At 45.9% G+C, this 22,657-nt stretch overlaps 1 protein-coding gene across 1 annotated transcript in view; it reads right to left on the bottom strand.

Moving 5' to 3' along the window:
* Positions 1 to 1,350: 1,350 nt before the first annotated feature.
* GFI1B (growth factor independent 1B transcriptional repressor) overlaps positions 1,351 to 22,657 on the bottom strand; it is a 103,679-nt gene continuing 82,372 nt past the window's right edge. The window contains exons 5-8 of the mRNA XM_069609320.1: positions 15,629 to 15,897; positions 14,839 to 14,976; positions 14,255 to 14,420; positions 1,351 to 4,471 (exon numbers count right to left, since the gene is read on the bottom strand). Coding sequence (XP_069465421.1) covers positions 4,299 to 4,471; positions 14,255 to 14,420; positions 14,839 to 14,976; positions 15,629 to 15,897 — 746 coding nt within the window. The 3' untranslated portion in view covers positions 1,351 to 4,298. The remainder of the gene's footprint in view (positions 4,472 to 14,254; positions 14,421 to 14,838; positions 14,977 to 15,628; positions 15,898 to 22,657) is intronic.

Genomic DNA, 22,657 nt, shown 5'->3' with positions numbered 1-22,657 from the left:
AAAATATTTGTAACGTGAACCTTGGGCCCGGGGGCTTAAGGACGCAGACAACATGTAACACTAAAGACAATCAGACAGGCCTAGATATCAAGCATATTACACATGCACGACCACACTCATGATGCCCTCCAGCCAGTTATGATCTAGCATAATCTAAGCAGCAATTTTAAAATCTTTTTCCTAAACACCACAGTCGAGCTAAGCTCCTTGAGATCAAGCTGAATAGCATTCCAGGCTCTCAGAGCCGCCATGAAGAAAACACATTTCTTTGCATGGGTCAGTCTGCAGGCTGGGATTTTCGAGTTGGCTGGCGTTGTTTGATCTTAGCGTCCTGCTACTAGATTTACGCACCAGTGCTTCAGTCAGATACAAAGGGCTAGACCCATTGAGACATTTATGGGTAATCACCAACAGACGAAAGTTGATTCTTGCCTCTATGGGCAGCCAATGTAAATGACGCCTGTCATCAAATATATATGATCCCTTCTCTGCAAACCAGTGATTACTCTCAGTGCACTATTCTGAATAATTTGCAGGAAAGTAGAGTACATTCTTTTTTGGCTATGCCCACAGGCAAGCCACAACAATAGTCAATACTTGAACCAATTATTGCTATTGCCACAGGGTTCACAATGACCTTTTGAGATAAAACAACAAAGTTGCACTAGCAGCTTAATGTAATATGCAGTAGAGGAGAATAGGCTGCTCACCTGGGCCCTCATATTCAGTTTCTGGTCCAAGTACAGCCCCAATTTTGTAACTTTTTTTTAACAAGGTTTTATTGGGATAGAAAGAAACCTAGATTCTCCTGGTAAGACTGTAGTCAGGCACAGAAGTGGGGGCATGTTTTACCCATCTGCTGCAAATTTCATGAAGCCATTACTTTGTAACAATAACATGTCCAATTCATGGATTATGAGAATTCTGGGAAACCTGCATGTTAGATGTTGAGTGTGAATATGTTTCTCCCTTCCTATTGTCTTTGCTGAGTCAAAGGCATCATTTGAATGCTATTAGGACGGGAAGGTAATCAGGTTTTGTAATACAGGTATCGCCAGTTACTTGTCTAAGGTTAGAGACATTTTAGGCAACCCTTTGAAGATGCTCTGGATGTATTAATGCATGCATGTATGGCTACTCACATATATGCATACATGCAGCATCCAGACCCTAATACTGTTGCAGAGCTGTTCACACACAGACACACACCCTCTTTCAGCGATAGGTACAAATCAGGATATAAACAGGTAATCAAAAACGCACAGATATACAAACGTATACACAACAACACCATTTCAGAAACAACTGCACACACATACACAATGAGTGTGCCCCCTTTCTGGTCCAAAGTTAAGATTTGAATATTTTATTTACATTTTTCATAATATCACTTGTGTGTTGAAAATTAAGAGAAATGAAAACTAAAGTGTAAAAAACACATTTGATGTGACAGTAAGGGTAGTGGGAAGAGCAATATGTACAGGGACAGAGAAGAACCAAAGAAGTTTACACCTGAGTGTATATGGTTACTGCCATGATTTGTGAAGGATTTGCTTTTCTCACTTAACCTCTCATCATTTCCTGTTTTTGCACCCATCGGTTACCAGTGCGTTAACCTTAGGCATATGTTACTCAGCTTTTATACTGTGGCAGTCATTAGTGTAGTGGTATTACAGCACCAAGGCTTATCTGAAGTATGGTGTTTTGTTTCCCCACCAGCGGTCTCTAGTCCTTAGGCAGGTGAAAAGAAGGAATTACGTTTGTGAGAGTCTGAGTGCATGTGGCATCATTTCAGAAACATCGGGGCATACTACTAAAGGACTCACTCATAATGTGCCCAAGAGTGTAACCCATCAGGGAAGTTCCTAGTGTTTTCAGAAGTCCTGGAATTGGCCATGAATGATCTGGTCCTAAAGACAGTAAAGCTCAGCGGAACTTCGGGCACTCTTAAATGAGGGTGGGATATGAATGATGGCTCAGCTGAGAGCAAGGCCCTGTCCCAGACAGCCTGCAAGTTCCTGAGGCCTGTTAAGAGCTATCGCGCCTATGCAGAGGTGTTTCAAGGCGCGACAAGGCAGGAGAGGGGAACAAGGGGGGGGACCAGACAACGATCTTACTAGGCCCAGTGACATTGAGATTGTGCAAGTGCAGGGGAGAGGAGGGGGGAAAGTACCGGGGGACAGGGAGGAGGAGCAAGTGCAAGACATACGATAAACATACAAAAAAGAAGTGCGGCCAGCAAGTTGCCGTGCAGGGTTTAAGTGTAGCAGCAAGTGTTAGAAAGTGCAGGTAGGGGCACTTTAGTGTTGCAGATACAGTCCCAAGTGCAGGGTTGCCGGGAGGCAGCGCAGGTGTGCAACTGGGAGTGCAGGGACCTGGGCCCGTGGTTCAGAGAGTAGCCAGGTAACCAGCGCAGTATCGGACAGGAGATCAGCAGGGGAGAGGAAGAGAGAAGGCCGAAGCAAAGAGGAAAGACTTGAGCTGCTTCTGGAACCAGAGATGGTTCGGCTCAAGTTTCAGAGATGCAAGGAGTATGTTCCAGAGGGAGGCGCCAGCCGAAGAGAGAGATCTGCCCCCAGCTTGTTGCTTGAAAAAGCGACTGACCCTCAAGGAGTTGGAGGAGGAGGAGTGAAGAGCTCAAGTGGGAAGATACTTCAGAAGAGAAAGCAGGAGGAATGTTGGTCCCAGGCCCCAGAAAGACTTGTGGACAATGCAAAGGGTCTTGAATTTGATCCTTGAAGCCACTGGGAGCCAATAGAGAGATTTCAGTGCTGGAGAGATAAGATCCCTGGTCTTGCGGTCCTGTTCTGGAGGAGTTGCAGAGGGCGGAGAGTAGAGGCGGGCAGATTTAGAAAGAGGCTGTTACAGTAGTCAAGCCTAGACAGAACCAGAGCTCTAGAGACAGTGAGTTTCTGGGGAAAGGAGAGGAAAGGCAGAATACCTCTGAGGAGGTGCAGTTGGTAGTTTGACTTCTTAGAGACATCAAAGATGTGAGGAGAGAAGGAGAGTGTGGAGTCAAAGATAACCCCGAGATTCTTAGCATCACAGGCGGGAGCAGGAAGAGGGCCAAGGGAGGCCGGCCAGAGAGTGGAGGGAAAGAGGGGTGCAGGTGTGCCGAAGATGGCTGCCAATTTGAGATCCAATGGCATATGCATTTATGTCAGGCCTTGACTGGACATCTGCTTGATAGAGGCCATTTTGAGATTCTGTGAGGTGGGTGTTTACATCCTGGCTGTCTCACAGCCACTGTGGGGTGGAATCCATTCTGAGGTTCAGAAAGATTGGAGTTTCCTTCCAGTCCTTTTCGTGTGCTCTCTGGTGTCTACCTTCTGACTCAAGACTAGTGAAGGTATATTTGCTTTGTGCCCTGAATACTCATAGAGCTGGCAACCCTGTACCTTAACACTCCTTAGTAGAATAAGAGATGTGTTGGGACATTAAACAAGCTTAGCGTGAGTGTGTCAGTCACAGGACAGAGCCTGAATACACTGGTCTAAACCCAGCCTATAAAATGGTTTGTTTTGTTTGCAGCACAATGCTAACCTCCTCCATTCCTGCACCCAAGGCTGCTCTGAAGCTGCCATGGAACAGATTATATTGATGAGTCAATGGTTACAAAGGATCATTCAGAACAGTTCCCAGAGTCAAGGGAATGTAGCACACATGTCAGTGGAGTGCCTCAGTTTACAATGCTCTTAATCAGGCCCCTCACACAAGCACCTAGAAGTGACTCAAGTCAAGAGTGGATCACACAGTTAAACTCACAACGACACATTGTGCATGAAATGTGTGCCCCTATGTCCACACCATCACCTTTTTGCCTTTCCTCGGGGCCTCAGTATCTAACTTGTAGCATTGGTGTACAGAGCTATAAGCCTGGGTGCTTCGCATAAACATAGAACAGGGCCCTCACACACAATCACCCATGCTGTCTCTCCCAGTGGTAGGCCAACAGCAGCATGTTCCCAAATACTGGCTGGCCCGGGAACCAGCCAATTCTCTCTGTGTCGCTGGTCTTGTGTTGCCCAATTCTGGCTCTTCCAGTGCCAGACCTGTATCACATGTTCACCTGTGCCACTTTGCTTGCCTGGGTCCACCAATTGAATGTTCAGTCATTCTGGATCTCTCAGTGTTGCTGTTTGTACATTCACCTCTGCCGGCTCTCCTCGTGGAGCTGATCACACTGTGAAACATGCTGGCTACCCCAGTGCCAAAGCAACTGCCGCTCATTCAGTCATGCTGGCTCTCCCAGTGTTGCTGGTAGTATGCTCGTGTGTTTTTGTCCACTGGTTACACAGTCAGCCGTGCTGGCTCTCCCTGTGCCTCCGCAGGTCCACTTTGCGTTGGAAGCCCTTCCCACACAGCTCGCAGGTGAAGGGTTTAAATCCGGTGTGTTTGCGGCTGTGAGTGATCAGGTTTGAACTCTGGCTGAAGGCTTTGCTGCAGATCTGACACTTGTGAGGCTTTTCCCCTGAAACACAAACGGTGAAAGGCATAAGTTCACCATACACTAGGATCTCACACAAGGAACATGAGTCAGGAGCACTGACCCTTAAAAACAAATCATAAAATGTGGGCCCAAATGCAATAAGTTACTCAAGGTATCCTGCGATTTTGGTCTGAAAAAACATGACCATGGTGCCTGTTCCATGGTCGGAACAAACCTATACCGATGCAAGTGGCTGCTTGTAAACCTACTAAAGAACCATACCCTTTTCCAGTCAAAAATTCAAGACAGACTAGGGGGGGCTCTCGCTCAATCCAGAATTACAGCCAACGTCATTGTCACACCTAAAAGTCTTCCCAGGCTCTCTATCCAATCACACTCCACCTGTAACCTCCTCGCTATGATACACAACGTCATCTATGGAGGCACTGTTCAGTGCATCAAGGAGAGAAACATTGTACATCCTGGAAAAAAACACCCTACACTGCAACATCCAGACCACCAATTACCAAACATCACCTTATGCTTCAGCTACCAGACCTTTCAATAAATACCCAATGTTAACCTATGCGGCAGGATCTTGACATCCACCAAATACTCAAAATCACTTTTGATCTGTCTAAAAAATGCCAAAGACCAACCTCTGCTGCAGAACACAAACCATCCACCAATTAACAAGTCACCCTGCACTTCAGCATCCAGACATTCCAACATCTACAAAAAATGACTTATACTGTAACGCCCAGAAAATCCATCAAATACCAAAACATCACCCTTCTAATGAGGAATTTGCTTTCATAGACAAGTACTGAAGGGTGATGAATCTACTTTTGAGAATGATCATCTCATTGGGAAGAGAGTCGGTGAATGATCTTTAAATTATCTTTCTATTGGTCTTTCCTTTACAGAGATTCACTGAGCTTTAATTAGACCTGGGATGGGGGTGGGGTGCTAGGGATATACTCTGGATGCTTCAGGAGTTCTGTGATAACTAGCACAAATAAATCATGTATGAACAACACTGCTATTGACTTGTGTTTGTTTTATAGTTGTGAAAATGTGAGTGTAATTTTATTGCACCTAAAAACTGATTGGTAAAAATGTTTCCCTGTGCATCAGCACCCATGGTGTACTAGAAATACCAAAAGCCAACTTATGCTGCAACATCCTTCTGTGCTTCATGCAACATCCTGACCATACACCAAATACCAAAAATCACCCTACGCTTCAATATCCTGATCTTACTATAAGTATCAAAAACCAACCTACGCTGCAACACCCTGACCATACACCAAATACCAAAAATCACCCTACACTTCAATATCCTGATCTTACTATAAATATCAAAAACCAACCAACGCTACAACACCCTGACCATACACCAAATACCAAAAATCACCCTACGCTTCAATATCCTGATCTTACTATAAGTATCAAAAACCAACCTACGCTGCAACACCCTGACCATACACCAAATACCAAAAATCACCCTACGCTTCAGTATCCTGATCTTACTATAAGTATCAAAAACCAACCTACGCTGCAACACCCTGACCATACACCAAATACCAAAAATCACCCTACGCTTCAATATCCTGATCAAGTATCAAAAACCAACCTACGCTGCAACACCCTGACCATACACCAAATACCAAAAATCACCCTACACTTCAATATCCTGATCTTACTATAAGTATCAAAAACCAACCTACGCTACAACACCCTGACCATACACCAAATACCAAAAATCACCCTACGCTTCAATATCCTGATCTTACTATAAGTATCAAAAACCAAACTACGCTGCAACACCCTGACCATACACCAAATACCAAAAATCACCCTACGCTTCAGTATCCTGATCTTACTATAAGTATCAAAAACCAACCTACGCTGCAACACCCTGACCATACACCAAATACCAAAAATCACCCTACGCTTCAATATCCTGATCTTACTATAAGTATCAAAAACCAACCTACGCTGCAACACCCTGACCATACACCAAATACCAAAAATCACCCTACGCTTCAGTATCCTGATCTTACTATAAGTATCAAAAACCAACCTACGCTGCAACACCCTGACCATACACCAAATACCAAAAATCACCCTACGCTTCAATATCCTGATCAAGTATCAAAAACCAACCTACGCTGCAACACCCTGACCATACACCAAATACCAAAAATCACCCTACACTTCAATATCCTGATTTTACTATAAGTATCAAAAACCAACCTACGCTACAACACCCTGACCATACACCAAATACAAATAACCTAGCAACCAGCGTTTTCCCCAAATGACAAGAAGAATCCTGCTCTTCAACACCCAGATCATCTACCCCAATGTTATCTACTCTTTAAGTTACCAGAAATACATCTACACTCAAAAACCAAGACCCTATGTCAACTATGAAAAGTTAACCTGCACTCTAACATCCAGTCCATCCCCTGCACCCCAAAGATCACCCCATCTTCCAATACCAGGGCCTTCTTCAGAAGCAAAAAAACAAACATTCACTCCAAAACCAAGTCTATCAAACAAATACAAAAAGCAGCATAAACTTCCACACCCCGCTCCTTGAAACCTCAAAAATGACCTTATTTATTTATTTATGGTTTTATACCGCAACGCAGGCCGCAGGCATCAGGGTGCCCAAAAAGACGGGGACATTGTACATATAAAACGAGACCATAGGCTCAGCTAAGAATGAGAGGATGCTCTCGTAGTGGTATTCATTTGAAAAGGTGTGTTTTCAGCTTTTTCCTGAAGCTGTTATGTTGTCTTTCGAGCCTTAGCTCGTTGGAAGGCTATTCCAATGGTGTGCTACTCTTACAGGGAATGCTCTGCCCAGCCCAATGGATCGTTGGATGGTGGGCATTTGATCTGGTTCAGTGCTCGTGATTTTAGGGATCTTGAAGGTACATATTGGATGATCCAAACATCTCTGTGCCAGTGTCAAACCTTTGAAGGAGACCCTGTCTTTGACGGCGAGCCAGTGGAGATCCATTCTATCTTTGGCGATATGGTCTCTCCTTTTTTCTCTCTTTATTATTATCACTGTGTTGTTTTGGATAACCAGACAATTAGTCAGACATATTTGGCTTGCACCCAGCATTGGTGCAGACCCATAATCTAATCACAATAGGATTGTTGCTCTAGCTGTAGTGGCACAGTTTTCCTCGTTTAAGTAAGGTCCGATGTTCTTAAGTAACTGGAGATAATACTGGCAGTTTCTGTGCAGATATGCGACCTGTGATTCTGCCCCCAGAGAGGCTTCTAAGACCAGGCCAAGTGTTTTTACAGCATCATTGATGGTAAAGGACTTGAGCTCTGGACTGAGTTTGGCTCGAGCTTGATTTGAGCCAAACATAATTTTATTTATTTATTTATTTTAATTTTTGTAACTCGCCAACATGCCCGTGGGCCTCAGGGCGCACATAGAACAAGAACAAGACGAGGACAAACAAGAAAAGAGGAAGAAGGAGAAATGGGTCAGGAAATTATTCCTTATTCCATTAACTCTGTCTTTCTCCCATTCAGACACGTCCAATTTTATACCATCCATGCGTCAATTACTCTATATGTGGCTTCCACCTTGGCGCTGTCTTTGATGTAACACCCGCTCAGTTCAACCACCAACTGGATGTCATATGCATAGTTAGTAAAATAGGCTCCAATGTTATCGAGCACTAAGCAGAGACACCACAAGAGCGGGGAAAGACAAACACCCTGCGGCACACCACAGTCAATCAGACTTTCTACAGAGAATGTGTCCCCCCAGTGAATTTTTGACTTCCTGCCAGAAATAAAAGAGATTATCCATCCAATGGCTTCTGAGGAGCAGTTAGCTGTATTTTCCAGGACCCACTGGAGCTGTTTGTGGCCTAGTAGGTCAAAGGCTGCGCTCAAATCGAGCAGAGCTACTAGGCCTGTTTTTCCTATGTCTGTGATGCTCAACATGTGAGTCTGCAGGTCCAGCATAGCAGTCTCTGTGCTATGTGCTGTTCTCAAACCAGATTGCTGCTTATGTAAGATGTCTTTATCTTCAATGAATTTTTGGAATTGTGCCGTGGCTACCCTGTCCGTCATTTTCAAAAGAAAATTACAGTTTGTTATGGGATGCGGGTTGCCTGGGTCTTTCGGGTCCTGTCCTGGTTTCTTCACTAATGGTGTAATAGTGACAGTTTTCAACTGCTCTGGTATTTTTCCCTGTAGAAATGGGGAATTCACCATCCTAGTAAAAATGGGTGCAAAAATGTCCTTATTTTCTAGAATTATGCTAGTAGGAATAATATTCTCAGCACCTGAGGTGGTTTTCATGGTTGTTAATAGTTTTAATATGTCGCCCGTGCTGATAGGCTGGAAGTCGAAATTGTCCTGTTCACTCTGGGCTTTTATCAACAAGGGTATGTTTAGTTGCTCCTGTAGTGTAACTTGTACTCCTTGTATGATTTCTCTAGCTTTCCTGATTTAGTTTGAGGAAGCCTCTTGTACTTTATTGCAGTCTTCTTGTGAGGGTGTAATTTTTGGGCACAAGTGCTTTAGGTTTCTCAATAGATTTCTGAATTTTGAAAAGTGTGCTAGAAGAGTTTGATGCCTCTGAGATGTGACTTCATACAGCATCATCATGCGTTCCCTCCAAACATGAAATATCAACAACACAAACCAAAGAAGATCTTAATTCAAGCATCACGCTAAACTCCACCACCCAGACTGTTCCCCAAACAATAAAAGGCATCCTATGCTCCAAGACTCAGTCCTGCTTTAAAAACTAAAAATCACCCTGCTCCCCCGCCTTCCAGGCCCAATTTCAAATTGCAAAAATAAATCGACACACAAACATCACCCTATTCCCAAGTCCACAAAAATATATGTCCTCTGCAATGTCCAGAGTGTATTTCCAATACCAAAAAATAAATCTGCTTTATGCCACACAACCTATGACAAACACCAACAATCATGGTTTACTTCAGCAACCCAACGCCCTCCTGAGACCAGAATTCCTCAGACATTTCAACACTCATACAAGCCTTCAGAAAAGTAACCTATGACCCAATACTTGGACCGTCGTTCTAACGCCAAAATCTCTTTCTTATTCAACTTCTAGAGCTGTTTTCAAATAAGAAAAATACATTCACACGCCAAAACCCATTTCCTGTTTCAAAACCCAAACTTCAGCCTCTGCTCCAACAGCCACACCCTTAGCCTTAGCCTAGAAGATCACCAAAAATCAACTCACACTCCAAACGTAGTTCCCCCTTCAAACATCAAAAATGACGACTTGCTTTACCAACTAGACCGCTAAACCGGGGTTCTCCAAGGCCAGCCCGCATCCAACCAAAGTACATTTTCTTTATTTGGTCAGTCATTACCCTGACATCCCAGCATGGTTGTGGTGTTTGAGATCCAGACTCTGGGACCCTTGATCTAGACCTTCTTTCAAACATCAGAAATAACCCTGTTCTTTGACACAGCTCTTCTGCCAAATTATCAACCCTAAGCACCACCACTCAGACCTTCCATAAAACCTTTAAAAGTACCTTACAATTCAACACCCAAATCCTAATACAAACAACAAATATAACCCTTATGCACCAAAACACATACCCTCTTCCATGCATCTTAAAGCACTGTGACAAATCCATTGATGCGGTCACTTCTCCCCCAGATGGGCACCCAGGGAGTCAGGGAGGTGAGGCCACTACCCGATAGTCCACCTGGGATGGAACTCAGCAGGAGTATCCCATGGGAGGGGACCCCGTCTACGGAGGAAGGGAAGACTATCAAGGGAGAACGCAGTATAGCAACTGCCACGCTAACCCACAAAAACACCCACTCCCCCCACACTGTTAGGGCCAAAACACTCCCATCCTCTTAAGCTCCTCTTTCTACTCATAGTTACTTGATGCAGAGTGTCTATGAGTATGTGACAAACCATTCTGTGACGAGGAAGAGGAAGGAAAACCTGGAAAGCTATGACTCTGTAGATACTGGCACGAGGAAGAAGAGAAGAGGACTGAAGAGCCCTTCGCGGAACCAAAGCGAGCTTACTAGCTGTCAACCACACATATCCTCTGGCAAAGCCATGGACACCATTGGGAATATTCAAAGAGAGCCCAAGCAAGGCTTGGGGAAAGGAGACCTCCCACTCCATCTGTGTGGAACTATATCTAAAGGCCTATTGATGGCTGGGGGAAGGGGGCATTCCCCCCAACAGTCACAAACTGCCTAAAACCATCCCGAAGGAAGGAACCAACTTTCTGGAGTCGGGGTGGAACTAGTTATATAGTTTTCTTTTCAAGTGCAAGGGACGGAAATAGGTTTGGGACATAGGACAGTGGACTATAATTTTCTTTTGACAGACAGGCAGCAGGGAAACCCCTCTTAGTTATATGGACAGACAGGGTGTTTCCTTACATTCTGTTAAATAAAGGTTTATGCCCTCAAGCATGCTACCTTTGTGTCCCGTGTCTGCTTCTACACCCTTGCATCCTCCTACAATTCAACACCCAGACCCTCTTCCAAACATCTTACAACACCCTACTATTCAACACTCCTAATTCAAATATCAAAAATCAACTATGCACTAACACCCAAACATTGACAATCAACATATGGTTCAACACCAAGACCATCCACTGAATAATACAACTTCGTCTGTGCCTTACACCTAAACTCTCCCGAAATGTTAATGAATTTGGCACTTATGGCACCTACAAGGACCCTCCTCCAGACATCACCCATGAACCTATGATTTAACACCCATCATTAAAAACACTAAAACTCAATCAAAGCTCCAGCACTCTGATCCTTCTACACGTACTAAAAATCACTCTACTCTTCAACACCCGGCCACCACACTCCCCACAAATACCACACTTAAAGAAATCTCCACTGGAGCATGACCCTAAGAACACACACAATAGCCACGTGAAAGACTGCTTGAAGAGCTTTACAAACAACCCAACATGCTAGCAGAGGAAAATAAGGTTTATAGTGATTACGTCGTAAAAAAAGGGTCGACATGCAAAACCATCGAATACAAACCATCGAATACCAAAGCATAGACAACCTATATTTTACATGTAAAAATGCAATTCCATTGAAACCAGTCCATCAACAATATACATGGACTGGTTTCAATGGAAATGCACTTTTACATATAAAAAGTAGCATTTCCATGCTTTGTTTGTAACTTTAAAACGTTACATGGCACTGTCCAGTGCTGGGATTTCAGCACTGGCCAGCTCCTTGTAATGTTTTTAAGTATTTTTGTATATTTGGGGGGGGTTCCCCACCAGCCCCTCCAACCCCCAAGCCCACCCCCCTAACCCTACCCATAGCCATAACCCTAACACTAACCCACACCCTAACCCTAATGTAACCCTTAATCTAACCCTAGCCCCAACCCTAACCCTAGCCCCAACGCTACTCCTAACCCCAATATAACACTTAATCCAACCCTAGTCCCAACTCTAACCTTAGCCCCCACCCTACCCCTAACCCTAATGTAACCCTTAATCTAACCCTAGCCCCAACCCTAACCCTAATGTAACCCTTAATCTAACCTTAGCCCAATCCTAACCCCCAACCCTAACCCTAATGTAACCCTTAATCTAACCTTAGCCCAACCCTAACCCCCAACCCTAACCCTAATGTAACCCTTAATCTAAACCTAGCCCCAACCCTAACCCTAACCCTAATGTAACCCTTAATCTAACCCTAGCCTCAACCATAACCCTAACCCTAATGTAACCCTTAAGCTAACCGTAGCCCCAACCCTAACCCTAATGTAACCCTTAATGTAAACGTAGCCCCAACCCTAACCCTAACCCTAATATAACCCCTAATCATAACATTACATTTCGATGGATCCATCGAATTTTATTCAACGAAATGGCCATTCTATGGAATGGTATTTCGAGGGAAAATATTTGATGGTTTGGTGTTAGATGGATTGTCATTCGATGGAATGACTGGCTTCCGGAAAATAACTCTGACCTACCATTCCCCACAACAGGGCAATATATCTAAAAAGAGTTATACTGCAAATACTTGATTTCCCAGGGCACTGGTAAGAAAGGCTTTCCCTGCCAAAAACAGAAAACACCACCCATAATTCTACTTTGCTTTCCATGTCTAGGGGTGCCAATTGGTTAAAGGTTATGTACCTCAGCAATTGATAGAGCTGCCAAATGCTTCCAGGTTTAGAACAGCAGGGTATGCTGCAGATCAGGAATACAGCAAATCGACGGACCGGTGTGTGGGTGCTCACCAGACTAGCTGGTCTGTATGGGGGAGCACCGGGATAGTTATCTTTGTAAGACCTAGTCCTAGAATATCAAAAGGTTCTGCCGGCAAATTCTGAGAAAGACAGGTACAATATTGTTTGGGTACTGCAATATAGCCAGGCTGCAGGTTAGGGAGAGGGTGAGTGGGCGACGGCTGCCCTGGCATAGTAAGGGCCTATCATTGGTGAAGGTGTACAGGTTAGCCTATAGGAACAGAATTGTCTTCTGAGACACTGACATGTATTTGTATTGATGCTCCTGGGATCCAGAAGTGAGGACAGAGCTCCTGTACCTGCCATCTTGATCCCATAGGCCTTCTTTGCCAAAGTCTCATGATGCACAACCCTTCAGCCACGGAATTCTGAGAGTCCACGTTTTTGAAGAGGAGAGCACCCACGATCTCCCTGATACCTCGGCACATCAATGTCAAGAGAAGTACGATTGCGTAAGGCAATCCTGGGCCGAGGACACCACGGAAAGAGAAATAGGGACATGCAGAGGGGAATCGGACTCTGCGGGTGGGACACACCTGGGAAACTGGAATGCTCTCATTCTGATCTCATCCCTATGGTAGTTCTCTCCAACCACCTAAAAGTGATCTTGGGATCTGCACTGGGTTACACTTTGTGTGAATTTCAGGATCATCTGGTTTGGACTGCCAGGTCTAGATGAGATTGAAAATGTTTCAACTATAAGAGCTCTTGATTCCTGACATTTGACGTGGCTTGTAGAGCTCATTCTCTGACTGTGTTGGGTCATCAGTAAACAGTATGTGAATGGTCAAGGCTATTTTGTCACATTCCTCTCTCTTATTACATACATTCATTTACATGGGATACACAAAAAGGAATTTTTATTTCACTTAAAAAACATCCGTTTTTTATATTTGTATCCACATATCTTGTGTAAATCTGAACTTAAAAACCATACCAAAAACAACTGATTCATATATACACATTCATTGGCCAAAAATCAGGCCTTCGCACAATGTTTTGCACATTAGTATCAACATAGTACATTTCTTTGACACATAAAGGAGACACTGATAATCTGAAATGTCTTGTTATCAGCTTCTTTGCTTTGTTGTGTGGCCTGCTCTGGTTTTAGCAGTGCTGACAGTTGTTCTATAATCAGGTCGGCACTGTGTGTTTCGGCCGTCTAGTCACCGGACTGCAGTGTCAATGATAAGCGGCCTTCATCAGGACGGAGATGAATGAGAAAAGGCACAAGCTAATGTGTGATGTGTCTGTTTTGGTAGAAGCCCACTCCAAACCTACCACGGGGGGGGGCTACGTATGGAGAACACTCAATGAAGGAGGTCAGTGGCACCCATCTATTTAAGTTGGGGATCTACCAGAGTGCAAAAGGAGGAATGAATCCAACAAGTAACAGGTCAGTTTCAATGGATGGAAAACAGAACGGTTCTGGCAGATGGATTTTCTGGGTTCCTGGGTTAGATGGCCTAACATTTCTGCCCTTAAAGCTGGTCATGCAGGTTATTCTTCACCTGTGTGGATGTATGTATGCTTCTTCATGTCAGATTTCTGATGAAAGCGTTTGCCGCAGTACTGGCACGGGTAGGGTCGAGTGTCCGAATGGATCAGGAGGTGTGTGGACAGCGTGGACGATCTCTTGAAGGTTTTCCCACACATCTTGCACTCAAAGCTCCGCTCCTGGAGGAGGTAATGGTGGAGGCATTATTTACAAGTACTACTAGTGTTCAGCAGTTCATTTCCAGAGATCGGGATGCCATGCTGGCCCTTTCAACAGGGATGTGCCCAACCACCCTAAAACACAGAGGTGCAGCCATCCTCTGATTGGACAAGAAAGGGGAACAATAACACTTGGTATGGCACACTTCCAACCGTTACATACAATATTGGAACTGTAGATGGCATGCGTTAATTAAGGAAAAGTTAGCTATGGGGTGACTTAAGGATCACAAGGACAGAAATTAAAACCATGGAATTATTTGGCCACAGTCAAAACATTTATGCCAGACATACGGGCCTCAAATTATCAATATATAATTCCTTTCATCTTCTCATCTTTCAAATCAGCTACTACCAGAGTTGGTTGGGATGAGCCTACCTGAGAGTGAATGTTCATATGCTGCTCTCGGCTCACGGAGTGACCAAACGTCTTGCCACAAATGTCGCACGCGAAGGGCCGTGTCCCGCTGTGGGATCTGCGCACATGGACCTCCAGCCCATGTGGCGTTGAAAACACCTGGCGAAGAAAAACAAGATCAGTCAACTGAAATGGGACCTCTGCTCTTAGAATATCAGGGTGCAGAAAAGAATGTTCTAGAAGAATCTCCAGGATTCCACTGATGCCCTGTTGAGAAAATGCCCTAGAACACCCGCCTCTCCATCGGCTCTCTGTCTGTCTGTCTCTGGCATTTTAAGCATCCATACACGTGGCAGACCCTGCCACATTCTCAAAAGAGGTCTAAGTTCCACTGGTGTGAGACGTACCAAGAGTGTAGAAAGATCCCAGCTTGAAGAAATGTAGAGGAGAGACAGCAGTATGATGCAAGTAGTGTGTGATCAATCAAATCTATGGAGGGTTAATGTTCATGATGGGGGGGAAACTGGTTGTAAACTCAAAGAACCCACCCAGTGGATCACAAGCAAGGGTCTAGAAAGAAAGATCAGACACTATCCATGGCAGAAGGAATTCGATACATGAGGGTAAACCTTTAGTGGTGCCTGTGCCAATAAATGTAACTGGCACCCCAAGAACAGTTGAGGAGGTGGAGTGTCAATGCCCACCTGGCACCAATCAATAGGCAAGTAGGGCACCATTCAGGGTCACTGGATTGATGGCATCCCTGCAGAGTTGGTCTACAGCTCTTCCGCAAGTCCAGGGGAGTGCTTACCTTGTTGCACTTCACGCAGTGGTAGGACTCCATGTGCGGTGAGTACCGGGTGCTGTAGTCGATGGGAGGCTCGTCGTCGGGGCTTGACGTAAGGCGGCTCCCATACAGGCTGATGGAGCGTTCCAGCAAGGCAGACTGCACGTTGGAGGGGATCTGCCTGAAAGAAGGATACGGCGGGCAGAAGGGATCCCACGGGAAGCTGGACTTGTAGTAGGGTGGCAGGGAAGATGAGCTGTAGGCCTTGATGGGCAGCGGCACCACGGGCAGATCTGTGATGGGAAAGGGTGTTCGTTAAAGGGCAAAGTAATGAGTGCGTAACAGACTTAAGCTATACACCGGTTCCCAGGCCTGAGCTGATGTCTTAAATCCCAGAGACTTGCTGTATACAATATTTACATGGGCGCCATTACGAGTCTGGAGGTAACGCTAAAACAGGCAGTGTTTGCAAAATAGCACCCATTTTAGCACCCACCTCACATATTTTATCACTGGCGCTAATCCAAGAGAATTCCACTAGCAATAAAAATAGCACAGTATTAAAAGGTGGTATTCCACCTTGAAATCATACAATGATTACCTCCAACTCTAAAGTGGTGTTAAAAAATAAAAAGCTCCCTAGAAATGTCTTTTTCCTGTACGTGAAGGAAACGCGAGCCCTTTCCTTCAATACAGCGAACAAACCAAGACATTGGAAGGGGATGGACCTCTGATGCCCACCCTGGCAGGAGCCTTTCCATGCAATGCACTAGAGGACCAGAAACGACCCTTTTGGTCATTACAAAAGAACAGGAGTGGTGTGGACCGCAATGGCACAGCACCACCTGCAACAATGTCACAACCTGAAGCGACTCCAGACTCACCCATTGGCCAGAACCTCGTGCACAGCAGTAACTTCAGCGCCTCTACAGCAGCCCGATCTGACATCTGCAGGCCTCAACAAATTCCCTGAATCTTCACTCACTGCAGCTCTCGTAAAAACTCCTGCCATGTCGTCTATATCCCACCACACCCTCATCATGGTACATTCCCCTGGGAGCCCTTGGTCAGTCCCTGGCCTGGAGATGTGGGTCCTGCTCTGTGTACAACCCTATTATTTTGCCTCCAGAGAATGCTAGTGTGGTGCATGAGGGTTCAAGACATCAAATGATTATGCTACTGAACTGCTCAAGCGGTCCGGCACCAATCTACAAAACATCCATGATGAATTCTGGATTCAGCTTCATTTCATAATCCAGTTCCGCATCTGACAGAGGCAGAATGGTGCATTCTGGATCTTGCAGTCCTTCTCTCTGTGGAAATCTTGGGACATCTGCATTTGTAAGGACAATGCTTGGTTCTGGCTTGAGTCCATCATTCTCCTGAAATGTGCAATACTCGTGGTACTTTTCTCCATGCCTCTTTCATAAATTACAGGACCATGTTCCTGTTCAGGATATATTCCGGTCTTTGCAGTATTGACCACTCTCAAGCCAGGCAAAGCCAGGAAATGGATTTGAAGGTGCTTGCAGCTGCTCTCCTCTGCGAGCCTGCCTTTATTGCCTCTCTGATTCTGAAGTTCAGTGATGCACATGGACCCTAGTCGCTTTACACCAGATGCTGTTCCTGATTGGGAGAGCAGCTGCACTCCTATTGAGCTCAAAGCCTGATTTCCATATGTTTGGAAGCTCAACGTGTCCAATCAGAAGCCTTCTTGTGTAAACTCCCCTTTTCCGGCCTGAAACCTGTTTTTCAAGCTCCTTATTTCCAGTCTGAAGTCTGCATTGCAAGTTCCCCATTTTCATTATAAAGTGTTGTTTGCAGTTCCCTTTTTCCAGTCTGAAGCCTGACTTGCAAGCTCTATGTTTTCCAGTCTGAAGCCTGGCTTGCACGCTCTATGCTTTCCAGCCTGAAGCCTGGCTTGCAAACAACCTGATTTACTGTCTGGACAGGAGCATGAATTGGAAACTACCTGATTCCAATCTGAAGCCTGGCCTGCAAGCGTTCTGTTTTCTAGTCTGAACCATGGCTTGCAAGCTCCCTGTTTTCTAGCCTGAACCATGGCTTGGAAGCTGCCTGTTTTCTAGCCTGAACCATGGCTTGCAAGCTCCCTGTTTTCTAGTCTGAAGCATGACTTGCAAGCTTCCTGTTTTCTAGTCTGAACCATGGCTTGGAAGCTGCCTGTTTTCTAGTCTGAACCATGACTTGCAAGCTTCCTGTTTTCTAGTCTGAACCATGGCTTGGAAGCTGCCTGTTTTCTAGTCTGAACCATGATTTGCAAGCTTCCTGATTTCCACTTTGAAACCTGGCTTTCAAGCTCCCTGATTTCTAATGTGGAGCCCATCTTGTAAGTTTACGGTTTGCAGTCTGAAGCCTGGCTTGCAAGCTCACTATTTTCCATTCTTAAATCTGGTTTGCAAGCTTCATGTTTTCCAGCCTGAAGCCTGGCTTGCAAGTTCCCTGATTCCCAAACTCGGACTTTTGGCTCATTGGCAGTACGTAAGCAAAATGGAACCCAGGTGTCGAGAGTAACGTCAGACTAATTCCCACTTTTCCAATTAGTCCATCTTCTTTTATTGGTCCGGCTCTAAGCCAATGCTACTCCTTTGTAGTTGACCTTGCAGCCTGCTCTCTATTCTGGGACATTTATGCGAGTGTAGGTACACCATTATCTTTGTCTGGAGCTTAATGAAAAGCCCTTGTTTTTTACTTCTGAATCACGTGTGAGGAGACCACGATTTTGTCCATTTCAACCTTCGATTTACTGATATTTCATTCAATTAAGCTGGGTGTCATTACTCCTCTTGGCCTCGGGAGACTTGGTTGCTCTTCCTTAAAGAAGCGTTTTGCATCCTTGACGGTCCAATATGTGGCACTTGCAAATGTTTTCTTCTTTGCTTAATCTTAGAGAAATATAATCTTACGTGCATGGCTTATCCTCTTGACTCCCTTTGTGCCTTGCCATTATTCCTCGGTGTGGCATCCTTGATCCCACTCCTCTTTATTCCTCAAACACCGCTGTTTTTCCAGCGTCTTCTGACTCTGAAGCCCTGCTCTGTCTCAGAGGTAGCTTGATTGGTTTCAACATGAGTGCGACATCCATCTTTTTCTTATGGCTGCCGTAGCCATGTTATGTTTTCTTCTGCAGCAAGCTTCTATATGGCTCAGCTACCTTGCGTTTCTGTGTATATACATTCAGTTAATCTCTAGTCACTTATTTCTTTGATGCATATGATTTCTTCGCATTCGATTACACGTTTCCCTTGTTACTCCAGGTACAATTTTATTCTTTACGTATTTGCATATCGTTTCAGTGCATCTTCGTGTCTTTCCTTCATGACATCACTCTGCTCTTGCCCGATTTTACTTATAACGCTATAACTATGATGTCCAATGGTGTGTGCAGATATCCTTCCACACTCTTAGTGCGAGGGTACATTCAATACGGTTGTCTAAGTGTGTATCGTCTGTCATACACTCAGTGTGGTATTGGGGTTATACACGGTGTCCCGCATAGGACTCTTCTCCTACTATTCCAGTATGACGGAGGTGTGGGGGCGGGAGCTAGGGATGACGTATCCACCTGCTCCTCTATATTCTCATTGTCTAAGAGAAGAAAGCATGCTTTCTTTAGGCTTTATAGACCTAGCCTGAGGGCCATATTGGGAGTTCTGGGCCCTGAAACTGAGTTATAGGCTTGAGTGCAGCAAGGGCATTGAAACAGGGTTTATGGGGCCATAACTCCAGGTACGGCCCGAGGGCATGATCTATAAGTCTATTATGTGCCTGGGGCAAAAAGAAAATGTAAAAAGGCAATCTGCCAGTATGGTTGCTGGGAACTGGCTAGTTAACAGCAACCCCATATAACGTTATGAGGAGGGCAGGGCAGGGCTTAGATTTCATCCAGGCTGCAGCTGTGCCCCAGCAAATCTTGTGTAAGGTAAGGAGGGGGTAGGGGGATGCAGCATGCCCAGGTCTTGTCTGTCAGGCTGGCGCGCGGCTCTGTGTTCAGGGCTCTCAGCGGGGCACCCCAGTGATGAGAAGAGGCGCTGACAAAGAGCCTTGTCACCAGTGCAGCTATATGGCTTTCAGCACGGCGCTCCCTCTTATCACAGGAGCACCGCCCTGAGCGCCGTGTCACTGAGCTAGCGGCAAAGCTCCCGGTGCTGTGCTCCCGTGCTGAGAGGCGTGGCCTGCTGAGTGCCCTGTCTGCGGGTCACACTGGGAGAGGAAGCAGCTCCCCCTCATAGGCCAGTTTCTAGGCCCTTTATGGGAGTTTTGAGTCACACTGTCTCATACGGCCCTGAAATTGGCCAATGGGGGAGTGGCACGTCACAACGGTGTATTTGCGCTTTGTCTAATGAGAAGAAAGCATGCTCTAATCATGATTAGAGCCCGGATTCTACACTTTTATTATTGCATGAGAAGAAACATGCTATAATGGAAGGGGAACTCGCCTGCTTCTCTGCCACAGGCATGCCTGCATTCCAGAACTTGAGTGGCTCTTTTGGAACTGGTGCACACAGGTTTGTATTCCCCCTGGGTGTTGGTTTGGAAAGGTCTCCTTTGGGTTATGTTTTTTCCCTGGACCGCTTCCTTAATTTCATGGATACCGGTTTTCCACCCAAGGCGTGCCCCACCCCTTTTCTATTATTGTCTTCCTGGCACCTTGGCTTTTCTCTAGCCTGTTGTCTTTTTAAGAGCTGTGTGGGTATCTGGATCCTTCATATGCCCCACCCCCTTGCACGCTCAGGGCTTCTGGGATTTATTTATTTATTTATTGCATTTATAGTAGCGTGCAAAGCCAGTGGGCATCTAGGCACTGTTTCTTACAGTAGAGTAGGTAAAGCAGTTACAGTCAGGATTGGGTGGGTGGGCACCGGGGCCTGGCAGCCTGCCCCCGGGCATCTAGCAGCCCACACCCCTGGACACCTTCACAGCCTGAGCTCCCCTCACTGCACACTTCTCAGAACCACCACTGGATGATTCTTCTCAGAAGCATCATCCAGTGGCCAGACCCTATGGCCCGCACACTATTGTGACTGCAACCTTTCCGCAATAGCCAAGGGTGAGGGCATTAGGCGAGCAACAAAACAGACATAGGAACACTTTTCACAACAGCTTTCTGCGGAACTGCAGTCACTGCTGTTCTAACCCTAAGATTGTACGAAGCCATAGAGACCTTGCATTGCTATCCACTCAACGCAACCACAATACCCCAGAAGCCACAGTGGTTGCCCTGCAAGTACATTACAGGCTTTGGTAGGCAATGGAATTAGGCACAGGGCCTTCAGCTGTGAGCACAGCATCTCAGCTCCACTGCATGCTCCAAAGCACAGTCTTCCATCATACATCACACCACAAACAGCCTCAATACGGGTTTGGTGGTATCTCCGTGGCTCTGGTAGCCAATTGAATTAGGCACAGGCCTGCAGCTGTGAGCACTGCATCTCAGCTCCATTGCATGCTCCAAAGCACTGTCTTCCATCATACACCACAAACAGCCTCATTACGGGTTTGGTGGTATCTCAGTGGCTCTGGTAGGCAATGGAATTAGGCACAGGGCCTTCAGCTGTGAGCACTGCATCTCAGCTCCACTGCATGCTCCAAAGCACAGTCTTCCATCATACACCACAAACAGCCTCATTACGGGTTTGGTGGTATCTCAGTGGCTCTGGTAGCCAATTGAATTAGGCACAGGGCCTTCAGCTGTGAGCACTGCATCTCAGCTCCACTGCATGCTCCAAAGCACAGTCTTCCATCATACACCACAAACAGCCTCATTACGGGTTTGGTGGTATCTCAGTGGCTCTGGTAGCCAATTGAATTAGGCACAGGGCCTTCAGCTGTGAGCACTGCATCTCAGCTCCATTGCATGCTCCAAAGCACAGTCTTCCATCATACACCACAAACAGCCTCATTACGGGTTTGGTGGTATCTCAGTGGCTCTGGTAGCCAATGGAATTAGGTACAGGCCTGCAGCTGTGAGCACTGCATCTCAGCTCCACTGCATCTCCAAAGCACAGTCTTCCATCATACACCACAAACAGCCTCATTACGGGTTTGGTGGTATCTCAGTGGCTCTGGTAGCCAATTGAATTAGGCACAGGGCCTTCAGCTGTGAGCACTGCATCTCAGCTCCATTGCATGCTCCAAAGCACAGTCTTCCATCATACACCACAAACAGCCTCATTACGGGTCTGGTGGTATCTCAGTGGCTCTGGTAGCCAATGGAATTAGGCACAGGCCTGCAGCTGTGAGCACTGCATCTCAGCTCCACTGCATGCTCCAAAGCACAGTCTTCAATCATACACCACAAACAGCCTCCTTACGGGTTTGGTGGTATCTCAGTGGCTCTGGTAGCCAATTGAATTAGGCACAGGACCTTCAGCTGTGAGCACTGCACCTCAGCTCCATTGCATGCTCCAAAGCACAGTCTTCCATCATACATCACAAACAGCCTCATTACGGGTTTGGTGGTATCTCAGTGGCTCTGGTAGCCAATGGAATTAGGCACAGGCCTGCAGCTGTGAGCACTGCATCTCAGCTCCACTGCATGCTCCAAAGCACAGTCTTCCATCATACACCACAAACAGCCTCATTACGGGTTTGGTGGTATCTCAGTGGCTCTGGTAGCCAATTGAATTAGACACAGGCCTGCAGCTGTGAGCACTGCATCTCAGCTCCATTGCATGCTCCAAAGCACAGTCTTCCATCATACACCACAAACAGCCTCATTACGGGTTTGGTGGTATCTCAGTGGCTCTGGTAGCCAATGGAATTAGGCACAGGCCTGCAGCTGTGAGCACTGCATCTCAGCTCCACTGCATGCTCCAAAGCACAGTCTTCCATCATACACCACAAACAGCCTCATTACGGGTTTGGTGGTATCTCAGTGGCTCTGGTAGCCAATTGAATTAGACACAGGCCTGCAGCTGTGAGCACTGCATCTCAGCTCCACTGCATGCTCCAAAGCACAGTCTTCCATCATACATCACACCACAAACAGCCTCATTACGGGTTTGGTGGTATCTCAGTGGCTCTGGTAGCCAA

Source organism: Ambystoma mexicanum, chromosome 8, assembly GCF_040938575.1.
Source record: "Ambystoma mexicanum isolate Mex_15411 chromosome 8, UKY_AmexF1_1, whole genome shotgun sequence".
NCBI lineage: Eukaryota > Metazoa > Chordata > Amphibia > Caudata > Ambystomatidae > Ambystoma > Ambystoma mexicanum.
The sequence above is the reverse complement of the archived record's forward strand: the minus strand, read 5'-3'. Positions and strand labels throughout refer to the sequence as shown.